General features: G+C 61.3%; 4 protein-coding genes across 7 annotated transcripts in view; 2 read left to right on the forward strand and 2 right to left on the reverse strand.

Moving 5' to 3' along the window:
* The window catches only part of DAP3 (death associated protein 3), a 113,325-nt gene that overhangs the window by 56 nt on the left and 86,421 nt on the right, over positions 1-26,848 (forward strand). The gene's annotated exons all lie outside the window — the stretch shown is intronic.
* SCAMP3 (secretory carrier membrane protein 3) lies at positions 16-3,527 on the reverse strand. The gene is made up of 9 exons (XM_080369053.1): positions 3,382-3,527; positions 3,200-3,277; positions 2,965-3,105; positions 2,752-2,872; positions 2,534-2,662; positions 2,180-2,339; positions 1,809-1,910; positions 1,583-1,700; positions 16-1,436 (listed from the first exon to the last, which is right to left on the reverse strand). Exons 1-9 carry the CDS (start codon positions 3,427-3,429, stop codon positions 1,290-1,292), a joined length of 1,044 nt encoding a protein of 347 aa, XP_080225179.1. The 5' UTR covers positions 3,430-3,527; the 3' UTR covers positions 16-1,289.
* On the reverse strand, positions 5,469-14,163 carry CLK2 (CDC like kinase 2). 2 transcript variants are annotated; one of them, XM_080369027.1, is made up of 13 exons: positions 14,010-14,163; positions 12,250-12,419; positions 11,846-12,080; positions 9,995-10,088; positions 9,581-9,647; positions 9,095-9,211; positions 8,692-8,858; positions 8,121-8,215; positions 7,630-7,759; positions 7,192-7,274; positions 6,878-6,957; positions 6,567-6,657; positions 5,469-6,133 (listed from the first exon to the last, which is right to left on the reverse strand). In XM_080369027.1, the coding sequence occupies exons 2-13, from the start codon at positions 12,417-12,419 to the stop codon at positions 5,951-5,953; spliced, it is 1,512 nt and encodes a 503-aa protein (XP_080225153.1). In that variant the 5' UTR covers positions 14,010-14,163; the 3' UTR covers positions 5,469-5,950. The 2 variants fall into 2 exon arrangements, with proteins under 2 accessions (XP_080225153.1, XP_080225152.1); XM_080369026.1 differs by having other exon boundaries at positions 9,995-10,091.
* HCN3 (hyperpolarization activated cyclic nucleotide gated potassium channel 3) lies at positions 14,325-26,413 on the forward strand. Of its 3 annotated transcripts, none has more exons than XR_013924495.1 (9): positions 14,325-14,951; positions 17,587-18,016; positions 18,165-18,326; positions 18,784-19,002; positions 19,466-19,612; positions 19,717-19,957; positions 20,567-20,731; positions 21,289-22,541; positions 25,445-26,413. XR_013924495.1 is itself a non-coding variant. In XM_080368981.1 (8 exons), exons 1-8 carry the CDS (start codon positions 14,641-14,643, stop codon positions 22,422-22,424), a joined length of 2,811 nt encoding a protein of 936 aa, XP_080225107.1. In that variant the 5' UTR covers positions 14,326-14,640; the 3' UTR covers positions 22,425-24,736. The 3 variants fall into 3 exon arrangements, 1 of the variants encoding a protein (XP_080225107.1); XR_013924496.1 differs by lacking the exon at positions 25,445-26,413 and adding an exon at positions 24,156-24,736; XM_080368981.1 differs by lacking the exon at positions 25,445-26,413 and having other exon boundaries at positions 14,326-14,951; positions 21,289-24,736.

The following is a 26,848-nucleotide window of genomic DNA, read 5'->3' on the forward strand; positions in this document are numbered from 1 at the left end:
CGGAGACGGCGGAAGCACGGAGTGAAACTTCATTTATTCCTTAAATAAAACCTGAAGGCGGCTTGGCAGCGGGCAGGGCAAGGGGGCCACAATGGGGCAGGGACCCCCGCCAGCCCCCAGCACAGCAGGGCAGGGCAGAGCCATCGCTCCCACCGGCCCCGTGGATGAAGGCATGGACCCCCTCGCTGGCCCAGGAGAAGCAGGGACCAACCCGGGAGATGGGGCAAAGCAGATGAGACCTGTCCCAGGGAACGGCAGGGAGCCCCAAGGACACTGGCACAAGGGACAGGGGGACACCAGGGGCTACTGGGGGCACGTACTGGGCAGTACTGTGCACGGGGGGTGGCTCAGCACCCTGAGAAGGAGGGCAACGGCCCCCGGGGGAGGCACAGGCTCCAGGATGTGAGGGGGCACAGGCTCCAGGGCAGGTGGAGAGGAGGGAGGGAGAAGCTGTTCAGCCCCCGCTGGGGGCGAGGAGGGGGCCGAGGCGGTACCCGGATCCCTCCTCAGCACCCAGCCCGGCTTTAAGGCTCGCCGTGGCTGAGCGTGGGTGCAGGCTGAAGGCAGGAAGGCCCACCAGCAGCACCAGCACCCCTGGTGCCTGTCCCAGTCCCACTCTCCTTATCCCTGCACCTGGAGCCGGCTCAGCCCAGCAAAAGAGGACAGGGAAGGGACTGGAGGAAGGGGTTGCCTCCCAGCTCAACACCCCGAGGGCAGAGCCAGCCCCTGCCCCCCCCCCAGAACAAGCCCCTGGGGGAAGAGGGGGACGATCTTCTTGGCAGGGAATTGGGTGCCATGTCAAAGGGAAGGCAGGCAAAAGCCTCCAGGGAAGAGCTGGCCTCTGCACACCCTGGCACTGAGCACAAGGGGAACCCTTCACTTTTCTGGGCACACAAGTGGCATCACTACTCGAGGAAACAGGAGAGCCCAGGGAAGGAGAGTGGCCATTTCGGTCCCTGTCACATGTCTGGAGGAGGCTCCTGCCCCCAGCAGCCAGTGCTGGAAGGGAGAGCGATGACAACAGGCGCAGGGCTGGGCCACAGCACCCCCCCATCCCACTCCTTCCCCAGTCCGCTGAGGGGAAGGGACCAGCACAAACCAGAACAGCCTCCATCTGTGAGGAAACGGGTTAGAGCAGCAGACAATTCAGGCACCAGCACTTTCAAGCTGGGATGAGGCAGCCTCTGACAGCTGATGCAGACACACGGGGATCCAATGAAAGTGCAACTTGGATTTCCTCTTCCTCAGAAAGAGCCCACGTGCGATGAGAAGCTGGGGGCCCTGCCTGGCTAGGGTGCCCGGAAGGCATTGGTGGCGGCACCCGCAGCAGCGTTGGCCGCTGCGGTGCGCACTGCCTGGTTAGAGAAGACCCCGGCAGCAAACTCCTCCTGCGCTTTCTGGAAGCTGGCACCTGTCCGGCGATACAGAGAGTGGATCTGGAAGAGAGGAGCAGGGTCAGGGTCAGGGCAGCAGCCCTGTTCCAGGCTGCCAGTGAACAGAGCTGTGCCCCTGCCTGTGCCAACACCACCACCCTCATCCTCCCCAAGGGACACTCCAGCCCTGAGGTTCGATCCAAACTCACCTTTTTCAGCATAATGATGCCCAACACAGCCACTGCTGTGAAGACCAAGGACACCAGAATCATCATCACAGCCACGGCCGTGTTCTTCCGCAGCGCTATCAGGCTCAATATCCAGCCACTGCAAAAGAAGAGGTGGTTGCCCACGGGTTCCCTCTTCCCCACCCACCTCCTCTCCTTCTGGGGTACTCAGCCAGCCAGGGCTCCTAGCGGTCAATCCAACACACACCTGAATCCCCAGTTTGGTATGCCGATCGCCTGCAGCACATACATCACATTCTGGGCAAAGAAGACGAAGAAGAAGACAAAGAAGTTGAAGGAACTGTCACTCCTGAGAGAAAGAGACAAGTGCAGTTAGGCCACAGAAAATTCTCAAACCTTCCTCAAAGTAGGGGGACACAAGGAGAACGTGAAGCTCAGTACAGGATTACCACATCCCCCAGACCCAAAGGCCACAAAGGAGCCAGGACGCTGTCAATGCTGCACTTGGGGCAAGGGCCTGTTCAACTGAGCAGCCGGTTCTCCCCAGCTTCAAGCACCAGCCATGCAGTCCCCCCACCCCGCTGCTTTGCTGGCCTGGGAACTGAAGCAGATACACACCTGAAAGCTTTGTACATCGGCCTATACCAGCAGACAAAGGAGCAGGGCGTGTAGAGGAGAGCCCAAAGAATGGAGAGGCCGAACCCAGAGCCAGACGAGGGCTCCACACAGAACCAGGCCAGCGAGGACAAGAAGTTCAGGAAGAGAGCAATGGTGCTGGCTGAGAGAGAGGGCAACGGTCAGGCAACCCGAGCGAGGGTCCCCCCTCCCCACACCAAGGGCTCAGCCCCCCCAGACCTGGGTGTAACATCTTAATGGTAACTTCTCCCAAGCAGCAGCGTTTGCTTGCATGCCGGACACTTGTTGCTCTACCTCCTCCCAGGATCTGCCCTTAGATTTCCCCCTGGGACTCACCCATCCAGAGGTAATACATGGTAGAAACGGTTTTCTGGAAGTCAGCAGGGATCTCCACGGGGATATCTTGGTAGAAGCAAGGCTTCACTGGGCAGAAGGACGGCAGTGGGGGCCAGTTGTTTGGCCTCGCTGTAGAGGGAAGGAGAAGGCAGCAGTGCCCGTGCAGGGGGGCCGAGGGCAGGCTGCCGCCATCCCGGCCCTGCCCGCAGACCACTCACTTGCCGCACCGCCCAGGGCCGCGTTCTGCAGCTCCCGCTCCCGCCGGTCCAGCTCCTCCGCCTTCCGGTTCAGCTCCTCCTGCCGCTTCAGCAGCTCGGCTGTGGCGGCTGCCGCCGAGGCCTAGGGGGACACAGGCCCTGGGGCTCCCGCCTTCTCCACCGGCCCGGCCTGGCCCACCCCGCGGCGGCCAAGCGCCTGCCCGCCTCCCGTACCTGCGTGCCGTAGGAGCCGTAGTTCCGGGGCTCCGTGGGGCTGCCTTTCCGCGGAGGCTGCGCGGCCCCCTGCGGCGGGGCCATGCCGGCCGGGGACAGGGGCACCGGAGCCGCCGACGGGGCCTGGTACGGCGGCGGCGGCTGCGGGAAGAAGAGGGGGATGGTGAGGCGCCGCTCGCCGTGGGGCAGGCCCCGGCCGCCGGGAAGCGGCCCCGCTGCGGCCCGCCCGCCTCACCGCGCCGCTCTCGAAAGGGTTGTAGGCGTCCAGTGCCGATCGCTCAGAGCCGGGCCAGGCCTGCACCGCCGCGGGGTCCTGCAAGAGACACGGCCCGTGTGAGGTGCGGCCCGGCCCAGCCTGGTACCGGGGCCCCCAGGGCCGCCGCCGCCACCACCGCACTTGCCCCGAACGGGGCGCACCTGGAAGGGGTTGTCCGGGAGCACGGCGGGACCGCCGCGCTGGGCCATGGCCGGGTCAGGACCAGGACCGGGACCGGGACCGGGGCCGCCGCCGCCTCAGCCCCTCAGCCGCCCGCCCCGCCCCAACGCCGCCGATTGGCTGCCGCCCCGTGACGTCACCAGCCCCGCCTGCGGTCCGGGGAGCCTCACTGCAGGGGGCCTCCGCGCATGCGCGGGACCTCGACACGCGACGCGCTCACGTGACACTTCCCCGCGCAGGGCCCGCCGGGAAGCGCGTTCCCATGGCAACGCCGGGACCGGCCCCGTCCCTGCCGCCCCGGGCCGGGCCACGCTGTCGCCCCCCGAGTCCCTCTGGGCCTCCCACACCCCCGCGGGGTTTCGGGGCTCCCGCCCAGGGCCGGCTTCGCTGCCCAGCGATGGCTCCGTTCAGCCAGGCCTACCGCCACAGCAGGCCCCTCCCCGAGGCCTCGCATCTGAGCCCCTCGACTGGGCCCCCGCCTCTTACCAGGGCCGTCGCGGTGCTGCCCGCCTCCGCCTGCACGGAATCCCCTGGGTTTTGCCCTCGGGAAGGCCAGCGGGCACGCGGTAGAGCAGCTGTTCCACTGGGCCCACCAGCTGTATGGCTGAGCCCATGCAAGTAAAAGACTCAAGGAAGAATCCGTGGCATGACGAGCAGTTTGGGGAATTTAACTTTTGTGTCTCCGGACCAGTTATTTATAGGGACCTCTGATTCCATCAACTACCAGCTGCATATGGACAGCATGCCGACACCCACTCTGGAGCAGTGATTCTGCAGCATCCAGAGCGCGGCACAGGACACCTATCAATACCTGCCCCTAGCTCCTAGCCCTGCTCTCAGTGCTTAGCAGCAACTGCTCCTCTCTGCTAAAAATATTCCTTAGCCTCTGAACAGAGTCTTACAAAGTTACACACAGATCTGTGAGCTCCCACTTCAACCCAGGCAGCTGGCAGCTTGAGTTGTGCTCTCTGTGGGGAAGGTAAGAGCTGCGGAATCAGGTTTGGGCCATGGGTGTGGGTTATTGTTTTTTAAGTCTGAGACAGACCACAGGTGTGTTATTTGGTCAGTCTGGCTCTCCTCCAGACTCCCCTGGGGGCTGGCTATACACGCAGCAGGACATGGTCTTCCCCTGCTCCATTCCCTGGCACACAGCACTGGGCTGGCTGCTGCCAAGCCAACTGAGACTGCAGGCAGTAGGTGAAAGCTTCCAGCCCAAGCTCATGAAGTTAGGATCACAAGCTCATGAAGATGACTCACTGTCACCCCTCCTGAGACTCCCCCATGCTAACTCCCTACAAAGCCAGACTTTTTCCTTTATCCCTCTGGCATGACAACAGTCTGCCAGAGCCAGGACAGAGCCTGCCACAGACTGTGCCACAGCAAAGCAATAAGCTCCTGCAGAATGTATCATGAGTGTGTCTGCTCTGTTACTGACACTATCCCAGTGAGACCCTTCCAGACATGCTGACAGAGCTGCCATCAGGTCTGAAACGTCCCCAGCAATTTCCATGGGAAAGGCCAAGCCAAGCCCCCAGCCTCACTGCAGAGCTGGTGAGAGCGAAAAAGGCGCAAAGACACCGCATATGTGTTTGACAGCTGAAAGCAGGCACTTGGACACCCCTTTTCCAACAGCCATCACCAGTAGCCACTGCTCCACCCCATCCAGGGAGCAAGAGGTTTCTCTCATAAAGAGAACATTTATCTTGAAGTACCTACTGTCCTCCTGTTTCTACATCCCACTTCAGTGTTGATCACAGGGCACAATGAAGGAGACAGCCTGTGTTCCGCTGCCCCTCACACCAGAATCTGCTCAGGTCCAGCTGCAGCCCTCAGATGGTCAAAAGCAGCTCATACCTGGCGCAAGCTCAGGCACTAGGCCAGCTTCCAAGCTTGGGAGAAGTGGTGTAGGTGGACTGAGCTGGCTTCGTTACTGAAGTTTCCTGGACCACAAAGAACCTTTCATCCCAAAAGGGAATGCACCTTCCTTCCCCCTGCAGGGCACACAGAATGTAACCAACCAGCAGATCAGCCCCAGGAGGGGCTGCTGCTGGTCCAAACCCAGACCAAGTGGTTTATTCACTTCATATTTATTTTTCACAAAGACTGTACAAAATTCTTATAAAACTCTGGTGTGGGGATGGGCTATGACATTGATCCAAAAAATAATTCCCATGCAGTCCCACCAGTTTCATAACTTACAAGGAAACAGATAAGCTACAGAGCGCTGCAAGTTCTGGAGTATTTACACCAAGGAGGGCAGGAGAAGAACAGGAGACAAAGCAACACGTGAACAGAGGTATTTACAATATGGACATACAGGCCCCCTCACCTCACGATAACGGCAGCAGCAACAGCAGGAGGTTGGGCCCATGGTGCTCAGAGGCCAATATAGAATATGGGCTATTTACAGTATCTCACATATTAACAGCTTTACAAATGTGTCCAGGGAGTTCTTCTCATGTATAAAAAAAAAAGCACCAAGTGTCTGAATAGAAATCACACAGGCCTCCACGGGGGCTAGAATCTGAGGGCAGGCTGGCACCTGTGGCGTCACCGGCTGATGTCTCTGCTAGAGTCCCACATTTTTGTGCTCGGCTCCACCTCCAACATGTCAAAGAAGGGGTGCTTGAGGGCTTCGGCCAGGGTGATCCGCTTGGACGGCTCGTACTCCAGCATGCTCTCAATGAGGTCAAAAAGGCGGTGATGGTCCTCAGCCTCAGAGGTCAGGTATCGCTGGAGAAATGGAGGGGAGAGGTTAGGGCCAAGGATGCTGTGCCCTGTCATGGTCACAGTAAGCTCCCTGGGCTGAATGGCTAAGCTCGGGGAGGACTGGTTTGCTCAGTCACTCATCCTAGACCTGAACCCTGGGCTGCTTTACCAAGCATCAAACTGCTGATTTTTCACACCCCCTTGCCATCTTTCCCAGGCACTTCCTGAGGTCTCCACGCCCTCCTCCTCCTCCGCTTCAGATTAAGCTCAGGCTGCTGCAGTCTTCCTAGTTTACGTCTGGGACAGCCAAGACTCCTTCAGGAAGACACTGGTCTAACCCTTTCGCTGGCCTAACCTTGCCCACAGGAACAATCTTCACAAATGGGGGCAGGCACTATAAGACTCTGCAATGAGAAAAGGATAAAGCAACCAGGTGCTCCTGCCCACCCCACCTTACCCGCAGCGGCTTGCAGTTTTCCCTAACGTAGCGGCCAGCGGAGGTGTTCTCGTCCCAGTCCAGGCGGCCATGGTAGAAATATTTCTGTTTCCTGTCAGAGCAAGAGGTGGGAAAAAGTTACACACAAGCACAAAATGTCTTGCAGCAAGAGCAACGCACCAGCCCTGACAGTGCACGCTACTGAGGACGATGCAGCAGCACAGGCAACTGGCTCAGCAGGCAGCTTCAGAGCTTGACCCCTCAGAGAGAACAGCTACACATGAAGTGGGAGAGCACTGGAAAGCCCATGGTGCCCAGCCAGCCTTGCTCACCTTGTCTTCCGGATCATCCGAGAAGGAATTGGCCCCAAGATCCTCTCCATCATGGCCAGGTGCTCCCGGTTGTCATGTGTCTGAGAGATAGAAACATAAAGGGAAGGCATGGAAGAGATTCTGGTCCTTCAACTTCCAGCCCTGGGTACTCCCCCACTCAGAACCCCTGGCTGGGCAACACCTCAGTCATCTCTACAAGACTGCAGCGATGGAGGGAACCCCATCAGTCCCAGAGGCTCCTGGCTGTACTGGGACACAGCCAGCATCCTTTTTCACAGCAGTTGTGAGGTAGCCATACAGCACACAGTTCTCACCTGAAACAGGGTGAAACCCACATAATACTCAAAGATGATGCAGCCAATGCTCCACACATCACAGGGCTGGCTCCAGCCAAGCTCTAAAAAACAATGTTTTTTAAGTAAAAGATCCAGTTATGGCCTAAGATTCCACACCTCTCTCCCTTACCCTTTTAAAAATGTAACAACTGGAAAAACAATTCTCATTCCAGCCAGGCTCCCCAATACGCCAGTGGCAATATACTTCCCAGCTGGTAGTAATGCCAAAACACCAACTTTTAAACTGTTGGCCCTCCCAGAAAATAGCACATTAAACAAAACACTTCTCATCTCCCAGGGTAAACCCAGGACAGCTACTGAGTGACGTGGAGACCAAATGCTCCTTAATCCAGCAGGCAGCACCCAGTGCCCTCGAGGTGAACACCTGCCTCTGCAGAAAGACCAAGCAGTACCTACCCAGTATGACTTCTGGGGCCCGGTAATGCCTGGTGGAGACAATCGTGCTGTGATGTTCATGATCAAATGTGGCACTGCCGAAGTCCACCACTCTGATGGCTGTGCTCTTCACACTCCGCTCATCCCGCTTCTTCACGAGGGAGAATGGCACGTTACTCAGGGGTTTTGAGATGCGGACTTAGCCCCTTCCTTACACAACTGAGGCTTCCCCACAGGGCACCGTGGGAGGGAAAGACTTCAGAGGGTACATTAGTGCTGGCACAGCCCCCAGACAAACTATCACCATCAGCCAGGTAAGCCTGTGGTTCCTATGGCTTACTTACAGATTACACAGGCAGGTCATGCAAGATATGGGCCCTGAGTAAGTGCAGGAACGTAGTCGGTCAACCCCGTGCCTCCTGGGGCCTTGTTCCGACTCCTCCCACCTGCTGATAAGGTCAGGAATACCAAGAACCCAAGAGAAGAACTCTAACACAAGGCAGCGCTGTTACCTTTTCCAGGTTATAGGAGAGTTCGTAGTCAGAGTTGACAAAGAGGATGTTTTCTGGCTTGAGGTCAGTGTGAGTGAGTTTATTGTCATGCAGAACTGAGGAAGCAAACAAGAGTCGGGGTGACCAAACAGAATCAAAGCAAGGCTGCACCCACCCGGAGAGCGGACATCGTTCATTCAGTTTGCTCATACTGGCACCAGTTTAGCCCACATTTAGAACTGGGTGTGAACAGTTAGGCTAGTCCAGGCCTTAATGCTTCAGCAGAAGCATGATGATTTATTGTATTGATCACCAGAATGCGGGGGGACGTTGGATGCTGAAGTGCCCTGAGCTACTGCCAGCCCACATGCATCGGAAAGCATTAGAGTCAGGAAAATAAAAAGGATTCATTCCAAACACGCATTTACTGCTGGAGGGGCAGGAAGGCTCAGTCTCAGAATTGGCACAGCAGCACCGCAGCAAAAACTCGCTGCTTTGGGCCACCTGTTGCAGAACTGGCATGGACATTGGGAGCTGCACAGCTCTCCAGGTCAGTCAAGGACCAGTGGAGAGAAGAGCAGTGAACACTTACATTTCACAGCCTGGCACACCTGGTAGGCCATGTGCCGTACTTGGTGGATGGGGTAAGGCAGATAGTTGTTGTCCTTCAGGAAATCAAAGGTGCTGAGCCCCAGCAGTTCGAAGGAGATGCACATGTGGCCATGGTAGTCAAACCAGTCAAACATCCTGACACAAAGACTGAGAGAAAAACTCTGATTCGGGACAGATCTGCACGCACCACTCGGCTATGTCATCCCTGCGTCAGGCTCCTCCTTTCCTTGCTCAGTCTGTATCCCACAGCAAGCCAATACGCCTCAAAAAACTAGCTACGAACAAATCTGGTCACACAACATCAAGTAACACTCTCATCCCATCCCTGCAACTGTGCTAAGGTGATCCTTGCCCTTCCATTTTAACACCAAAAGCACACTCACTTTGTGTTCTCAGGATCCTTCTCATTGATTTTCTCCAGCACATTAATTTCCAGTCGAGCAGCCTCTTTGTATTTCTCCACATTTTTAATGATTTTGAGAGCAACACGTGCACCACCCCTGCGGGAAAAACAGGAAGAAAGTGTAAGATCACCCCACGCCTGCTCAGATAGCCTGTGCCCTGCAAGAAGGACTTTCCAAACCAGCTTCACCCTCTGCAGCACAGCCTTCCGCCACCCTTGCTCAAGCCAGAAGGTGGCTGTTATTAAGGGATGTCCACCAAAGCAGTGCCTTTCCCCTCCCTACGAACAGCCCCGAGGCTCCCCCCGACCCCTCTCCAACGTGCCCAAACTGAGGAATTCTGGAAAAGGACATCCATTTTCACCCCCAGGCTCCCACGTTAAGTGTGAAAGGCTCCGTCACCAGCTGCGGTCTCTCCTTTTCCCTCACCACCATGTCCGTCCCCCCCCGTTCCAGGAGCAGACGTACCTCCGGTGATCGATGCACTGCACCACTCTGCCGAACGTGCCTTCCCCTAAGGTGCTAATAATCTCATCTGGGAGGGAGAGAAAAAGAGGAAGGCAGATGAGAGAGTGAGCATGACCTGGATGCAGCGCATACACAAGGCAGAGGAGAATGCATTGCAACACCTAACCTGCACACAGCTTGAGAGACCGGAGCAGCGGAAGGCTGACACCGGCTGCACAAGGCAACTGCCCTAGTTCCCTGGCACTTCAGTAACAATACAAAATATAAACGTAGCTTTAACAAAAGGGGAAGGAAAAGGAGAGGGTTTCTCTTTAATAAACAATGAAAATAAAATGAAACAGAAAGATAAGACAGATCTGCGACTGCGATGGGAGCTTAACTAGAGAGCTAAATTATGTTACGATTTGGCTGTACATCTTTCTTGTAGCCAGTCGCCGACGCGATAGATCAGATGCCCCTCGTCGTCGTCCTCCACACTCTTGGCCCTTCTGCTGCTCTGTCGACTCCGCTGCTGGCCCAGGCAGACAGGGAATTCATCATTCACCAATCAGATTTTCAAACCAGCGCAGCAGCCAGCGTCACGCATTGGTTGGTTTGGAAATTCACATGGTTGTTTGAGGAGGGGTTGCAGGAGGAGATTCCCAGCCAATTCATACGGCACAGAGGAATATATAACGATAGGGATATTGCAAGGGAACATGTCAAGATACAACACACTAGCTCAGAAAAGAAAAAAACAGTTTGCTTTTCGTTGTAGCAAAAAAAAAAAAAAAGAAAAAAAAAGAAAAAAAAAAGAACCTACAAACAGCCCCACCCGAACCAGTGTGAGAGCAGAGATGGTCAGAACAAGGACTAGCGGAGGGGCAGTGGAAGGGGCCAGCTGCTCTCGCTCCTAGGGGGCTCGGAGAGGAATGGCACTGGCCTTCAGGTCCTGGGTAAGGCCAAGAGAGCACACCGAAGCACAACTCTGCAGCCGGGTGCTCAGTGGCCGCGGGGAAAGGCTCACTTCAGCCCCACGGCAGCCACTGAGGAAAGGCAGCAGAACGCAGGTGCTGGGAAGTTCTGCACAAGCAAAGGCCCAGGCTGCCCCACACAGGCACTCCCCATCCCAACAACCACCCACATAGCTTCCCCCAGCCCCAGCACTCAGGAAAAGATGAACTCAGAGATTTCAGAAGCAACTCTTGGTACAATGATCCATCCAAAACCAGAGAGAATTTACGAGTGACTGCCTGGGGGAAGATGTGACACCTCTTCCTAGACCCTCACCCTGCCAAAGAACCTGATCCTGGAAGGACTGACTTCCAGGAGAGAAGCAGAGGCCCAACAGGGAATAGGGACAGCCTGGGATGAGGCAGATAAGAGGTTTATGCCAGAGAAGAGAAAATTCCTGCCTTCAGTTCTTCAGCTAAGTATCCCCACACCTAGGAGCAACTGGCCAGCAGACCTGGGACCCGAATCCAGCCCACAATCCCATCCCTGGACATACAGCCAGAACAGACCAGACAACACTGAGCGCTCCACACACAGAGCAGAGAACGTGTCTGGGGTCTAACAGAAGTGGAAGGTGAACAGCAGAACAGACAAGAAGAGAAAGGCAGGGAACACTGCTGGGAAGAGCCTGTGATGGCTGCTGCCTCCACCTGAATTGACCAGTCCGCAAGCTCTACTTCTTTGCAAAGCCCCTCGCACGACATCCCATGTCAGCTGGGCCCACCCAGAAGGAACCTGCTCTGACACAGGACCTAACCTTCAGGGACTGGAGGGGTTCCTGCCACAGAACACAGGCCCCAGCCAGGGACCACGGGGACCAAGCTGCCTGTTGCAGGCAGACCGAGCTCTCTGGGACCAGGATCAGCTGAACACTTGCTGTACAAACCTCGCACAAAAGACTGCTTGGCTGGGGTTCCTGGACAGCTCTTAATGAGCGTCACGGAACAAAAGCAGCACTCTGCAGGGATAAAGGAGCTGAGGACTGCAGCACCACCCCGGGGGACATGCCAGCCTCGCAAGGCACGCCTGTCCTCCTCCCACCTCCAAGCCGGCAACACTAAGAGAGGGTCTGAGCTGCCTGTGCCCAGCTGGCACAGGGCAGCCACTGCCAAGGCGCATCAGTGGACAGGAACTGCTGTCTGCATCAAAGGCTTTCTACGCATTTCTCAAGCTCAGTCCGAGAGAGCGTTAGAAAGTGAGTTTTCTACTTACCCAGCTCGCCACCTGGGAGAGAAAGGTTACAGGGGAGGCCCAGCACAGCAGGATACTCACCGATGAAGAGCGACTAAAGGACCGGCTGCGGCGCCGCCTCCGCCTGTGCTTACGCCGGCTGCTTTTGCAGCTCCGGTAGCTGCCCTCACGGTCCCGGGAGCGTCGGTACTCATAGGAATGACGGTACTCGGGTTCATAGTAGGCTTCCCCTCGCTCACGGCTGTAATCGTTCCGCCGGTAGCTGTCACAGTAACGCCGGTCATAGGCCCTCCTGTCGGCTGAGTGGTCATCGTAGCTAAGGAGGGGAAGCAAGCCAAGGGGATTCAGTTATGAACACCGCCTGGGGAGTTACAGCTCAGAGCACACGAGAAAGAACCAGGCCCAGGCCACGCAGGAGCTCAGCTCCAGCCAAACCAGAGAAACACCTCAGGGTCTGAGGTCCCTCATCTTTGATCCAGACTCACCTCCTGGATCGAACATGGTAACTGTCTTCCCGACGGTGCCGACGGTCACGTTCGCTGCTGCTCGATCGTGACCGTGTCCGCCGTCTCTTGTGTTTACGACTTCTATAGCGCTCATGATAACTGCCTCGGCTGCTGCGCTCCGACGAGCGGTACCTTCTAGAGTGAGGCATCTGCATGGACAACAGACAGTAATGACTACACGAGGCATTTGCAAGGGAGAGAAACCAGCGCAGATCATCAGTGGACAAGGAGCTGCTAGGGCAAGGTGCAGGGGAGGCAATCAATAGCATGTCTGAGCATGCGGTGGGGGCTGAGAGATGAACTTCTGAGAGATCCCAGAACCCCATATGAGAGAGAATGTGATCACACACAGAGGCGGTGCTTGGTGCAGTTCTGTTTTCCAGGTTACTTTCCTCTCTTCACACCCATCCCTACTACCCACCACTCCAGGAGTGGCATTTCCACCCTCAGGGCTTCCACCTTCTCTCTTTAAGCTAACGTACTCCCCAGGACCAAGGAAAACTGAAGTGAAATAAAGCTGAGGATATGCCCGGTGCTTGGCCCAAACTCCTGCACCGGTGCTGGAGACACCTAAGCGGGCAGCTCCTGAAGAGATGTCTTTGCTTTACTACCATGGAAGCAACATTTACGCTTCCCACTGCAAGCAGGAAGAGCTCTACAGAATCAAGGGAGCAAACCCACCCTTTCCACGTGGAGATGAGTTAACAGAGCCTTGTAGACCCTGCCTCAGAGGAAAGGAGTGCTCTCTGGTGAGACGTGAGGATCGAGAGCAAGGAGAGAACACCTGAGCAAGATGGCACACCAGGTCCCAGCTCTGCCGAGCCAGCCCACGGGCTCGGGCTCCCGCTCCCACCCCCACCCCTACCCCTCACTCCACAAGTCTAAGACATTCCCCGCACGTATTTCGGTTCTGAAGCATCCAGCAGCTCGACCTGCCTTGCCTCCACAGACAGGCAGCCGGGGCTCCCTTTGTCCACAAACCTCTCACCGGCAAGTTTTCCCCTCCCCGAAGGGTTCGCTCCCGCACCCGGCTGCCTTCCCACACCCACACCTACGCCAGCACTACCGGCAAGGCTACCAAAAGGCAAACCCGCCCCCGGCGGGGCTCGTTACACCGAGCCAGCTTCCCCCGCCGGACCACGGGCGGGCTCTGCGGGGGCGCTCACGGTTCGCCCCCCTTCGGCGGGTCTCGCCGTGCCGGCGGCGGGCGCCGAGCGCAGCTCCGGGGCGTCGCTGCCAGCCGCTAATTACAGGCGGCGTGTGAAGGCGACGCTGGCGGCCGGCCAAAGCCGGGCACCCGCGCCGCGAGCAGCCGGAGCCCGCACCGGGGCGTTCCGCAGCCGGTCTGGAACCGGTTTGGGGACGATGATGGCGGCCGCGCCGGCCGCCCTGCTCCGCGGCCGCCGGGTGGGGCCTCCGCCGGCCGCGGGGCCGCGCCGAGCGCCAAAAGCGGAACGAGCGGGCCCCGGCTGCGGAGCAGAGGGGGACGGGGCCCGGCCACCGGGAGTGACCGGGGTGGTGGTGGGGAACCTCCCGCCCTGGTGCCCCCGGGCCCAGCCGCGGCCTCCTCGGGCCATCCGGACCCGCCGGCCCCCCTACGCCTCGCGGAACGCCGCCCCCCGGGCCGCAGCCCCGCCAAGCGCCCACAGCCCGGGCCTGCCTCACACGGCCCCGGCCGCCCCCGCCAGCCACGGAGGCCGCGGCCTACCCTCGCCTCGCCCCGCCACGCCCCGCCGCACCGTCCTCGCAGCCAGCCCGGTGCGCTTGTCCCACAGGAAATCCGTGATGGCGGCCGTGGGCCCCCGGGAATCCCGGGCCCCGCTCCAGCTGCTCCGGCTCCGCCGCTCGCTGCTGCCGTCGCCGCCGCGCCCCGCCGCGCCGCCGATCCGGGTTACCCCCAGGCCGCGCGCAGCCCGCCGCGGCGCCGCGCACGCACGCACTCACGCACGCGCGTCACAAGGCGCGGAATCGAGGGGCGGGGCCAGGGGGGCGGGGCCGGGGCTGGGCGCTCCGCCCGCCCTGGCCCCCAGAGACCCGCCCCTCCCCGCCCCGCCCGCCGCGGGGTCCCGCGCCGCCGCCGCCGCCGCCGCCGCCGCCCGGGCCTCGCTGCTCGGCGCGCCGCCGCTCTGGTGCCGGCGGTGCCTCCCCGCTGGCGGCGGGGCCCGGCCGCCGCGCCCGCGCCAGTGTGTGCGCAACAGGCGGGCGCCGGCGGAGCTGCGGGCGCCGGCGAAGGAGCGCGACCGGTGACCGAGAGGCCGGGGGCGGTGAGCGAGCGCCCGCCCGCCCGGGGCCGGGCATGTGCGGCGGGGCGGCGGGCAGGGCGCCCGGGCAAGGGCGTTTGAAGGAAACGTGAGGCGCGGCGGCGGCGGCATGGACGCGGCGCCGGGCCGGAGCCCCGAGCCGCCGGAGAAGCCGCCGGTGCTGGACGGGGAGGCGGCGAGGGCGCCCGCGGGGGCGGCGGGCGCGGACACGGCCTCGCCGGCAGCGGCGGAGCAGATCGTGGCGGAGGGCGAGGCGGCGGCGGCGGGCACGTTCGTGCAGCGGCAGCTCGGGGCCATGCTGCAGCCCGCCGTGAACAAGTTCTCGCTGCGCATGTTCGGCAGCCACCGGGCCGTGGAGATCGAGCGGCAGCGGGTGAAGTCGGCCGGCGCCTGGATCATCCACCCCTACAGCGACTTCAGGTGGGACCCGGGCCCCGCGCCCGCCCCGGCCCCGCCGCCGCTGTCCGTGGTGCTGAGCGCGGCCCCGCCGCCGCCGCCCGTCGGGGCAACAAGTGACGGGCCCCGGGGCGCCGCCCCGGGCCGGGGAACGCGGCCGCCCCCCGCAGTCCGGCGAGCCCCCGCGGGGCACCGCCGCTGCCCGGGGCCGCGCAGCCCCTTCCCCAGGCTCTGCTCCCCGGCGTCGGCCCCACGGGCAGCGCAGGCAACTTTCTTCTGCCTCAGCCCCCCACGCGCCTCCGCGGCCCCGGGCCCTCGGGGCTCCCGCTGGGCCGGGGGCGGCCCCGCCGAACCAGGGACCTCCGCTAAACCGGCTCGGGGCGTGCGGCAGAGGCTGGGACTGCCTGACCGCCTCCTTGCACAGCCAACCCCCACCCACCCCCCGCCCACCACCCCACTCCCCCTTTTTTCGCTGCTGTTTTTAATTTCTTCGTCTGGCGAGGGGCCGCGCCATCCCAACGGACCCCCGGGCTGCCCACAGAGCCTGCCCCGCACGGGCTCCATCCCGCACGGGCTCCATCCCGCCCAGCATGGGCTCCATCCTGCCCACCACGGGCTCCAGCCCCCGGAGCTGGAGGAGGGCAGGGCACCCAGCGAGGAGCCGGGCCTGGCTGATGGTGTCACCGGGATCACAGGGAGAGCTCAGGGACAGATGATGTGGGAGGAACTGGGTGTCACGGGGATGTTGAGTCATATAGGGTGGGCTTTCTGTATGGGGGATGAAGCTGCCAGGCAGTCAGCTCCCACAGCAAGCTGTGACACCACTGATGTCCCCAGCCTGGCAAAGCACGCCAGAGCAGGGCCAACACCCACCGCAGGTCCCCGGCACCTGTAGCCAGCTTCCCTCACTGCCGAGCCCCAACCTCTGCACACACCAGCTTCCCTGCGCTGCTCCAGCGCGATGCTGAGGGCTGCAAGCCCTCCAAGCCCTTTTCCCAGGGAAGCTGCCCCAAAGTTTGTGAGCCTGAGCGTGGCTGGAGTGGCTTGTGCAACCGGTGACACAAAATGAGCTGGCAGGTAAACAGCCGGTGGGGATTACACTGGTGTTTATCACATTATGGGGCTACATAAACGCCATTGGGATCAGGGCCCCAAGTGTTCGGCCTGACACAGTAAAGGACAGGGCCTGCCCTACAGGGCTTAAGCCTAAATCTGAGCGGAGAGCTGGGGGGGCTCAGGCAGCAGCGGGGGCAGGCAGCGTCCCCGCTCAGTGTGTGCCATTCCCCGGGGCACAGCATGGGGCGGTGGGAGGTGACTGCTTGGCCAGGTCAGGCCCCTTCTGCTTTGGCTGGCGTTTGCTCGCCTGCCCCAGCAAACCTCAGACATGGGCAAGAAGGTGTTAATTTCTGCGATGCTCCTGGGCCTTGCCCCCCCGCTTCCCCCCCTCCGGCTTCTCCCTGAAGGAGCCTTCAAGTAGTGCCATGACTTCTCTTCCCTCCTCTTCCCCGTCACCTGCAGAAAGCCCCGTGGCACCCGTGTCCACCCAGGACGCAGAGTGGGAAATGCCGGCAGGCCTCTTGTCACCTGCAAAGGCCAGTTTGCATCCACAAGGCACCAGGAGTGCCCCGAGGTCACCTTTGGAGATTTGGGCCAATACCTACAACCAGGGCTGGGGCTAATGGAGGCACCTGAAGGTGTCCTCGCTTTTCCAGGCACCCATAAAGACTTTGAGCAGGGAGCCTGGGAGCCCACCAAACTGTTGCAGGAGCTGTCACAAACCTTGAGAAGGCATTGCATGCGGTTTTCCTGAAGAATGAAAACATCCCAGCGACATTTGCATGTGAATGGGGATGCTGAATTTCAAGGCATAACTAAACACAGCTGCTGCCCGGTGCCTCTTGGCATCTCATCCGCAGCCCCCAAGCTTGTCAGCTCTCGGAGAAAGGAGATGGATTTGAGGGTCCTGCAGGCCCAGGGCTGTGTAGCTGGTGAGCAGCCCCTTTGGGGTTATACCTGCTCCTTCCCCCTTTTGCGAGGGGATGCCACTCGTCTGTCCTTGCTTGGCTGCTGCCTGGCTCACCCGTCCTACAATCCTGACAGCCTCCCCGGTCCCCAAGCCCCCTGGCTGCCCCAGGAGCCTGGCACTCAGTTTGCATAACCAGCAAAGCTTATTGTAAATCCCGCTAAGCCAGCCCGGGTGGTGAGCAGCAGATGACAGGGAGCTCCAGGGAGCAAAGCCCACGTCCTCTGAGTTTTCCTCAGGGCGGATGTCAAGTTTGGGGCGGGGAGATACGTGTGCATGCACTGTCATGCCACGAGGAGAGGGAGGAGCGACAGCCAAGCTCCTGGAGCTACAGCCCGCTGTGCCTGTGCACACAGGGTGGCATTTGCTCCCCCAGAGCCTTGGCCCTGCTCTGCCTCCAGAGCCGGTGCAGAATCGCTCCTCTCCACACACACGTGCTTGCATGTGTCCCGGTCAAGCAGCAGGGTCTTTGTCATGTGTGTGAGCAGGCACGTGTGTGTGTGCCCTGAGTGCCTGGCTCTCCACGATGTGATGGATTCTCTAACTTTGAACCCGGGTTTGCCTTTTAACCGGTTGTGTCCTGCCTCTCCCCACTTCTCCCTGCCCCGCTCCATCCCCTGTGCTCCCTCCCTGCAGGTTTTACTGGGACCTCATCATGCTGCTCCTGATGGTGGGGAATTTGATCATTCTGCCTGTGGGCATCACCTTCTTCAAGGATGAGAACACCCCTCCCTGGATCGTTTTCAATGTGCTTTCGGACACTTTCTTCTTGGCTGACCTGGTGCTGAACTTCCGGACAGGCATTGTGGTGGAGGACAACACAGAGATCATCCTTGACCCTCACACCATCAAAATGAAGTACTTGAAGAGCTGGTTCCTGGTTGACTTCATCTCCTCCATCCCTGTTGACTACATCTTTCTCATTGTTGACCTGGAGACCCAGGTGGATTCTGATGTCTACAAGACAGCCCGGGCCTTGCGCATCGTCCGCTTCACCAAGATCCTCAGCCTGCTGCGCCTGCTGCGCCTCTCACGCCTCATCCGCTACATCCACCAGTGGGAAGAGGTGAGAACCACTTGGGGGTCCAAGGTCAGGGTCTCAGGCCAGCTCAGGGATCCCTGGCTGTGGGGTACAGCCAGCTGAAGGGGAGGGGTTCAGAGGGCTGTTCTGGCCAAAGAGTTTCTCTTTAGCTCCTCTCCTGTCTCTTCCCCAGATCTTCCATATGACATACGACCTGGCCAGTGCTGTGGTGAGGATCTTCAACCTCATTGGCATGATGCTGCTGCTGTGTCACTGGGATGGCTGCCTGCAGTTCCTGGTGCCCATGCTGCAAGACTTCCCTCGGGATTGCTGGGTCTCCATGAACCAAATGGTGGTGAGTGCTCCGGGAGAGGGGGGGCAGGTTGGGGGAGAGGAGAGGATTTGGTTACGCATGTCGTACTCTGAGGCTGGATCCATGTGCTGCGGAGCAGCGTCTCTCTGGCCACAGCCCTGCAACAGCAGTTTGGGTGAAGGGAATCTCTGCATCACCTTCCCTGCTCAGCCCATCGTGTCAGCGCAGCCAGGGGAATCCCTTGGGCCCTGCCAGGAGGAAACGGGGCAGGGGGGCTTCTGCCTCCTCCCCAGCACAGGGGCCGGTGCAGGCTCACGGCTTTGCACAATCCCCAGTGCCTCCTCCTGGAGCAAAGCTCTGCACTTTGGGCTCGGACATATCAGAAACCTTTTTCTTGCTGGGGCTCTGGATTCCCTGCCTTGGAGAGGGGGGACTGGAGTATTCATCCCAGCAGCTCCTTCCAGCAGGGCCCCCAGAACTGCTGTTCGCTTGTCTGCAGAACGACTCCTGGGGGAAGCAGTACTCGCACGCCCTGTTCAAGGCCATGAGCCACATGCTCTGCATTGGCTACGGCCAGCAGGCACCTGAGGGCATGACTGACGTCTGGCTTACGATGCTGAGCATGATCGTGGGGGCCACCTGCTATGCCATGTTCATCGGCCATGCCACCGCCCTCATCCAGTCTCTGGACTCGTCCCGGCGCCAGTACCAGGAGAAGGTCAGCAGGGTGGGGTAGGGAGTGCCTGGGTACTTGGGAAAGACACCGTGGCACGAGTGGGTCCAGCTCCAGAGCCAGCTCAGTGGCTCTGGAACCTGCAGATTCCTGCCCTGATCTATACCCTTGCCACTCACCTGGGGGGCAGGGTGTGTGTGTGTCAAGATGCCCGTATGGATAGAGACACCCCAGTCGTGATGCTGGGGTTCACCCTAGTGTGGTGAGGCCCTATCCTGGCCTCTGCTCTGGGACCCTCTGCATCCTGAGTGCATGGGGGTCCCATCCTTGGCCTCAGAGGTGGCCTTTGGGACGGGGCCCTTGAGCGGGTGTGCCTGGATCCCAGCTCCAGCAGCAGATGCTTCTCACTGCCCAGGAGAGAGGAGGCCTTGGCTGGCTGCGCCACTGGCCTCCGGCACGTGCAGCTTGTTTCAGCGCAGCCCTGTGTGGCTCTGCCCTGTCCCCACAGTACAAGCAAGTGGAGCAGTACATGTCATTCCACAAGCTGCCTGGGGACACGCGCCAGCGCATCCATGAGTACTACGAGCACCGCTACCAGGGCAAGATGTTTGATGAGGAGAACATCCTGGGGGAGCTCAATGAGCCGCTCAAAGAGGTATGGGCAGGCACCCCAGTGCTGGGGACTTGAGGGAGTGGGGGCCAGTGCTTGCTGGGGTCAGTCTTGGTGATGTCTCTGCTGACCTGCTCCTCACCCCACAGGAGATCATCAACTTCAACTGCCGCAACCTGGTGGCCAACATGCCCCTGTTTGCTAACGCAGACCCCAACTTTGTAACAGCCATGCTGACCAAGCTGCGCTTTGAGGTCTTCCAGCCTGGGGACTTCATCATCCGTGAGGGCACTGTAGGCAAAAAGATGTACTTCATCCAGCACGGGGTGGTCAGCATCCTCACCAAGGGCAACAAGGAGACAAAGCTGTCTGATGGCTCCTACTTTGGGGGTGAGGCTGGGCTGGGACACCTGGAGAGCAGAGGGGAGTGAGAGCTGTTTGGGGGGCAGGAGCTGGGGCATCGTGATGTTTCTGCCTGCTGCACCCTCTGCCCATCCCCTCTTGCCCATCGGCATCCCCATCGCACTGGGCTCAGCAGTCCGCCACGCCTGTTCTGACAGGGGACCTTGTCCAGCAAACAGAATCAGAGGGACCAGCAGGCAGAGCCCTGAATTCTGGCTGGCTTGGGCAGGGGGGGGCATCCACCCACCCCCACCGCTGGCTGGAGAGGAGGGTGGCGTAGAGCAGAGCGTCTGAGCCAGTGTATAGGCTACAAGCACAGGTTTGGGAGAGGAGCGGGCTGGGCAATCACAGCAGTCGCACCCAGGGATGTCTCCATGGTCAGGGGAGGGAGGAAGAGGCTGTGCCTGGCTGCGGGCACGGCCGTGGCTGTCCACACTCCCAGGTCTGCCCCACCTCACGGGTCATGCTCTGCTTCTGTGCAGGCTGTGTGAGTGCCGGGAAGTCCTGTCCCTGCTCTGGCTGCTGTTGTCTGGGGAAGCTGTTGGGAACAGGATGGATGGCTGCATCACCCTGACACCCATATCTGTCTCCCTGCAGAGATCTGCCTGCTGACGCGGGGCAGGCGGACAGCCAGTGTGCGAGCTGACACCTACTGCCGCCTCTACTCTTTGTCAGTGGATAATTTCAATGAGGTGCTGGAGGAGTATCCCATGATGCGCAGGGCCTTTGAGACGGTGGCCATGGACCGGCTGGACCGCATAGGTGAGGAGCACCCTCTGGGCCCAGCACAGCTGCCTCTGTGCCATGGCACCCCAGCCCTGTGGGTGATGGCATCACACACTCCATGGTGATGGCATCCCAGACTTCATGGTCATGGCACCCCAGCCTGATGGATGCCCAGTAATAAGGATGAGGGGGAGCACAGGGAAGGAGCCTGCCCCCAGGCTCCCTCTCTCTTCCCAGGAAATATCTGGAGAATGCTGTATGACAGAATTCCCAGGGGGCTGTCGCCTTCCCCGCCCCCCCCCCCCCCCCCCCCCGCGTTTATACTGTCTGGCACTGGCCAGCTGCTTGTCCTCACCCCCCATTGCCTGTGGAGAACAAGCAGGACCACAGCCCCCAGCCTGGAGCCTTTGGAACCAGGATTCCTCTGTTTTGTCCCTGTTTCTCCTTCTGCCGCAGCCTAGACCCTCCCCAGGGTGTTGCTTCCCTTTGGCACCAGTGAGGTTTTACTTCCCTTCGCCGCTGCCACCCTGCCCTCCCCAGTGCCCCTGAGAGCCAGTGCTCCCAGGGTGGGTGACACTGCTGCCTCCTTCCAGGGAAGAAGAACTCCATTTTGCTCCGCAAGCGAGCCGAACACAGCTCGGGGCCCATGAACAACGAGATGATCCAGCAGATCGTGAAGCACGACCAGGACATGGCTCACAACATCCAGGACCTGCAGCAGATGGCGATGGGCCGGGAGCTGAGCGGCAAGCCGGTGATCTGGGAGCCGCTGGTGCACGCGCCCCTGCAGACGGCTGCTGCGACCACCAACGTGGCCATTGCCTTGACCCACCAGCACAGCCTGCAGGCCCACATCTTCCTGCCGCCCTCCTCCATCTCCAGTCCGCTCTCTCCTGAGGCCACCCTGCTCACCAAGCAGGTGCGCAGGTCCCAGCCCAGCCTGGGGGGCTCCCGGCCCTCCTCCATGAGCTCCCCATCGGGGGCGCAGTCCCACCTCCAGACGCCCACCGCTGGTTCACCTTCCTCCCCCATGGTGCAGTCCCAGGCACCCCTGGAGAGCGGGGGGCAGAGACCGAGCGCTGGGGCACTGCGCACGGCGCAGAAGGGGGAGCCGCCAGCAGCAGCCAAGCAGCCCCTCGCCGGCCCCCAGCCCCAGCTCTCCAAGTCCCGCGGCGCCTCAGTCTCCACCTCCCTGCTGCAGCAAGCAGCGGGGGCTCCATCCCCCAGCTCGGAGCAGGCGCTGCCGTCGGGGAGAACGCTCCACTACAGCCTGTCCCGAGCCACCGGCTCCCACATCTCTCTTCTGATGCAGCCTCAGCAGCTGGTGAAGCACAGGAGCATCCAGGGCTTGCCAGTGGGGCGGCTCACCCACGATGTCCGGCTCCTCTCCGCCTCCCAGCCTTCCCTTCCCAATAAAGTGGCCCAGCAAGCTGATGTGGGCTCCTTGCAGCAGGGCAGGAAATCTGCCGGGAACCTGGCCCGCAGATCCTCTCCCTCAGTAGCTGGACTCCTTGCCAAGCCATGTCCGGCGATGCCAGGCCAGCCAGCACACTCGCAGCAGATGCCTTCAGGATCGCTGGCGCAACCCAGCCGCTCCGTGGCGGGAACATCCAGCCCGCAGTCCCCGGTCTCCACGTCCCGGCAGGCAGCAGGTCCCCCCCGCAAGGGCTCCGTGGCCTTCAGCCCCGAGGTGGAAACGGGGAAGCCCAAACTCCCATCAAACATGTGAGTCCCCGGCGGCACCCGTGCGCAGGCAGGAGGGACCCAGCACCCCGGCGGCGGAGGCGGGAGAGGCAGAGCACCTGGTGAAGGACCCCAGCCCCAGCTGCGTCGGAGGGCAGGCGAGGTGAGGGGCAGCACCCGGGGCCATGGGCTGGCTGCTGCGGGCATGGGGGCACAGCAGGGACGGGTGCGGGGCAGCCCCAGAGCTAGGCCAGCTGGATGAGGAGGGGGCTCTTCTGACTGCCCCAAGGAGGGGACCCTGCCCAGGCTCTCCCCTCCTTGCTCCACCACCATCTGTCCTGAGCCCTGCTCTCCTCCTGGAGGCAACAGGATGGGTCAGAGCCCTCACCCAAATGCCAGCCGCCCTGGGGAGCCTGGCTCCCCACAGCTGCTCCGTGGGGGCCAGACCCTCGCGCCCCACAGCCTCCCCCCGGGGCCGGTGCTGGCAGCTCCTCTGTTTGTCCTCTCTCACCGCCGCACGCCCACCTTGATCCCCAGCAAACTCTGCCCAGCACCTTCGCTTTTTGGGGGAGGAGAAAGGGGCAGCCCCCCGGGACCCACGGCTGAGATTTGGGGGGGCTGGAGCCCACGGTGGGGGTCTCCTTGGAAAGACAGAGCGTGGGTACCCAGGGGCAGCAGGGGCCAGGTCCCCCCTCCCTGAGGCCCTGGCAGGTCCTGTGGGCTGTGGTGCCAGGACCTTGGGGGGGTATGGGACAGGGTCCCCCAGTGTGACGAGTGCCAAGTGGTGGAGCCGGGGTCAGAAGCGTCTCCCACTGAGCAGCCCCCGGGTGGCTCTCCCAGCCTGGGGGAGCATCTTGCCTCAGAGGTGCTGGGTCCCCCTGGGGTTGGGATGTGTCTCTGGGCAGGGCTGTGCCCCACACCTGGGTGCTGTGGCCTGGACCCTCACCATGCTCTGGCAAAGGGGGCAGCCTGGGGCGGGGGGGGGGCAGCCCAAGGGTGACCCCACTGCCTGCGGCTCTGGGAGATGCTCAGAGGGGGCAACCCAGGGGTGACTCAGTGCCTGTGGCACGAGGAGATGCTCAGAGGGGGCAGCCCAGGGGTGACCCCACTGCCTGCGGCTCCAGGAGATGCTCAGCATGGGCTCTGCTCCCCCCTGCCCTGCGTTGCGGTCCTGTTTCCAGACTGCCTGGAGATGCCGGTCACCAGTGCCACAGAGAGCAAAAGGTTGTCACAAAGAGCTGCCAACCTGGGCAGCGCCTGGGTGATGTGCGAGGCCGTGGGGCTGCCTCCCCTTGCCCTCCTGGGTCTCCTTGTGGGAAGGCAGCAGCCCGGGGTCCCCGCAGCCGACCCACATTGCCCCTCCAGAGCCAGTAGTCAGCAATGTGTGTTCGAATCGTGGCTCTGCCGAGCAGCTGAGCTCTGCTTACAGTGTCGCTTTGGGCCAACCGTGTTAACAGTCCTGGTTAGAGTAGTGTCCCCTCCCAACCCTGCCGCGCTGTGCAAGCTGCTTCCCACTCCTGGAGTCAGGACCCGTGGCTTGTAGTCATGCTCTGGGGCTTGGCTGCCGCTGCGCGGGGCCCGCCAGACCCCCGGTGCAGCAGGTGAGGGTCTTGTTCCATGCGGTACTTCTCAAAGTGAAGTCTTCAGTTCTCCCCCTTCGTGTTTTGGGATGTCAGGACCAGTCCAGACTGCAGGGCTGCTCGGGGAGCCCAGCCTGCGGGGCACAAGCGTGTCCGGCAGAGGAGATGTCCAACACTGCCTTTTTTTTTTTTCACAGACTTCAACTCCCCTTCCCCACCCGCCCCCACGTCCCGCTCCATCCCCATGGTCCGTGTCTCCCCTGCAGCCCCTCGGGAAGGGGTCTGCAGCTGGGCCGCATAGTCAGACATTCCCGGGCTGTGTTTACACTGCGTGATGTAGATGTTTTAGCCGTCATCCTAGGTGTCCCCTGCAGAGCATGTGGGCCAGCTCGGACGGCACCGCACGGCTCTGCTTCTGCCAGCTCACCACCGGTGCTGCCCGCGCTGCAGCCCCGTGGCAGGAGCCAGAGCCACCCTGTGCTCCGGTCGCCGCCGTGGCAGACCCCTTCCACGAGCCACGGTGGCCCCAGCGCCCCATCCCAGTGGGGAGGCAAGAGGGGGCGGCCGGAGGGGCCGGGGATGCCGGCCGCGCGCGTGTCTCCGCAGCGTGCGTGGGCGCAAGTCTAGCCACCAAAGACCACGATCCTTCACTCTTGCACTCACGGCAGTCGATGTACAGAGCTTGTAGTTTTCATATCGCAGAGAATTTAAAAGCGTTTTTTTATTTTTGGTTGTTGTACATAATGGATTTAAATAATAAAGAGAGATTCTGAGCTGGTCTGGGGGAGCCTCCTTTGGCGCTGGCCGCCGGCACTCCCAGCACCCTGCCTACAGGGATGGGACAGGTCAGGGGGCCACACTGCTGACCCCCTCCTGATTAAAAGCCGGATCTGATCCCGGCCCTCTGCAGAGGCAGGAGCATCCGGAGCATCCTTGGCTTCGCAGGCAAGGGGCCTCTCCCCAGCCTCACCAAGCCGGGCAGCACAGTGGGAGCCCAAAGGCAACAGGTCCCCTCCTGCCCACCCCTGTCCCTTTAGGCTCCGGGGAGATTAATGTTTAATCTTCGGTTATTTTCCCCTTCCATCTCCCTTCCCTTTATTAACCAGCGGGGAGGGGGAGGTTCGGTACTGCCTGATTGCAGAGCAGGCTCTAGGCATTAACTAGATTAAATGAAGGTCAGGCAGCATGAGACGGGCTGGGGTGCCCCTGCCACGGCAGCTGGGGCGCTCGCTGCGCACAGCCCCAGGCGGCACTGCGGCACAGCTGCCCCCCCAGCACCATGGGCATGGCATGGGCAGGGTGCGAGCAGAGGGGGCCACCCCGCTGTGTCCCCCCACCAGCAGCCCCACCCGGGGGGCTACATCGCTGGGGCAGCCCCTGCCCGCAGGGCACCAGTGGCGGCCCCACCGGCAGCAAGAATTAGGCTCTGTGACACATGGCGAGATCAGAGCTGATTAACGGTTTCTTTCTAATTTGATTATTTTAGATTACACCAAAGTCAGCCCTGATTAAGAGCGCATGTTGGCTAACAGTTCCCTGTCCCAGCATCCTGGGCCTGGCTCTGCCGGGCAGGCGAGCCGCCTGGCCAGCCAGCTACCCAGCCAGCAAGCCACCCGGCTGGCCAGCCATGCAGCAGAGCACACGAGGCTGCTGGACACAAAAGGAGCATTTTCTTGGAAATACAATCCCAGCCTGCATGTGTGATGCCCGGCCACGATTCGCCCCGCGCCCGCAGTGCCCGGCTGCTCGGGCAGTGATGTGGCCGGCGCTGGGGAGGGGGCAAAGGCAGCTGGGGCTGCCGCAGGGCAGAGCAGCCCCAACGCTGGGGTGGGGGGCACAGCTTAGCACTGGGGCCGCCAGCCTGGCCCCCCGCTCTGCGAGGGCACCCAGCCACAGCGTGGGGGGATTCTGCCCAAGCCCCCGTGTCCTGGCTGCGGCAATGGTGGGTGGAGGATTTAGCAGGCAACAAGGCAGAGATTAATTAAACCGGGTTTAACTGAGATTAGAGGATTAGGGTGGATAAACGAGAGATTGCCAATCAGCAGCCTGGGCGCCGGGATGGAGCTGGGAGGCCCCCGCAGAGCTGCGCCCACCCCACGAGTCCTTGGCCCAGTGGGGTGACAGCTGCGGGGATGGCGGGGTGCCAGGGACCCCCGGCACCCAGGGTCTCACCCACACGCAGCAGCATGTGCTGCCCCCCCTTCACCACCCACCCTGGCATCTGCCTCCCCATTACCCCGCAGTGTCCCGTTCCCCCGCACAGCACCCCTGCACCCCCCGCTCCCCTGCACCCCCAGCTGCACAGCACCCCCATTACCCTGCACAGAACTCCTGCACCCCCCAGCTACACAGCACCCTTGCATCCCCATTACCCTGCACAGCACCCCAGTACCCCCCCGCTGCACAGCACCCTCATCACATTGCCCAGCATCCCTGCACCCCATACCCTGCACAGCACCCCTGCACCTCATACCCTGCACAGCAGCCCATACCCTGTACAGCACCCCCGTACCCCGCCGCTGCACAGCACCCTCCGCCGCACAGCACCCCTGCACCCTATACCCCGCACAGCACCCCCCAGCTGCACAGCACCCCATCAAGTTGTACAGCACCCCCGCCGCACAGCACCCCTGCACCCTACAGCCCGCACAGCACCCCCGCACCCCCGCCGCTGCACAGCACCCCTGCACCCCCTGCCCCGCACAGCACCCCCATCCACCGCGTTGCACCGCCCCGCGCCCCCGCCCCGCCCCGCCCCGCCGCGCCCCGCCGCGCCCCCGCGCCCCGCCAGGCGCTGGTTCCATTCGCCCTCTCGGCCAATCCGCCCGCTCAGCCCCGCCCCCCCCCGCGCTCCTACTGGCTCAGCCCCCTTGGGCTCATCCTCATACGA

Source organism: Falco punctatus (assembly GCF_963210335.1).
Source record: "Falco punctatus genome assembly, chromosome: 18".
Classification (NCBI taxonomy): Eukaryota; Metazoa; Chordata; class Aves; order Falconiformes; family Falconidae; genus Falco; species Falco punctatus.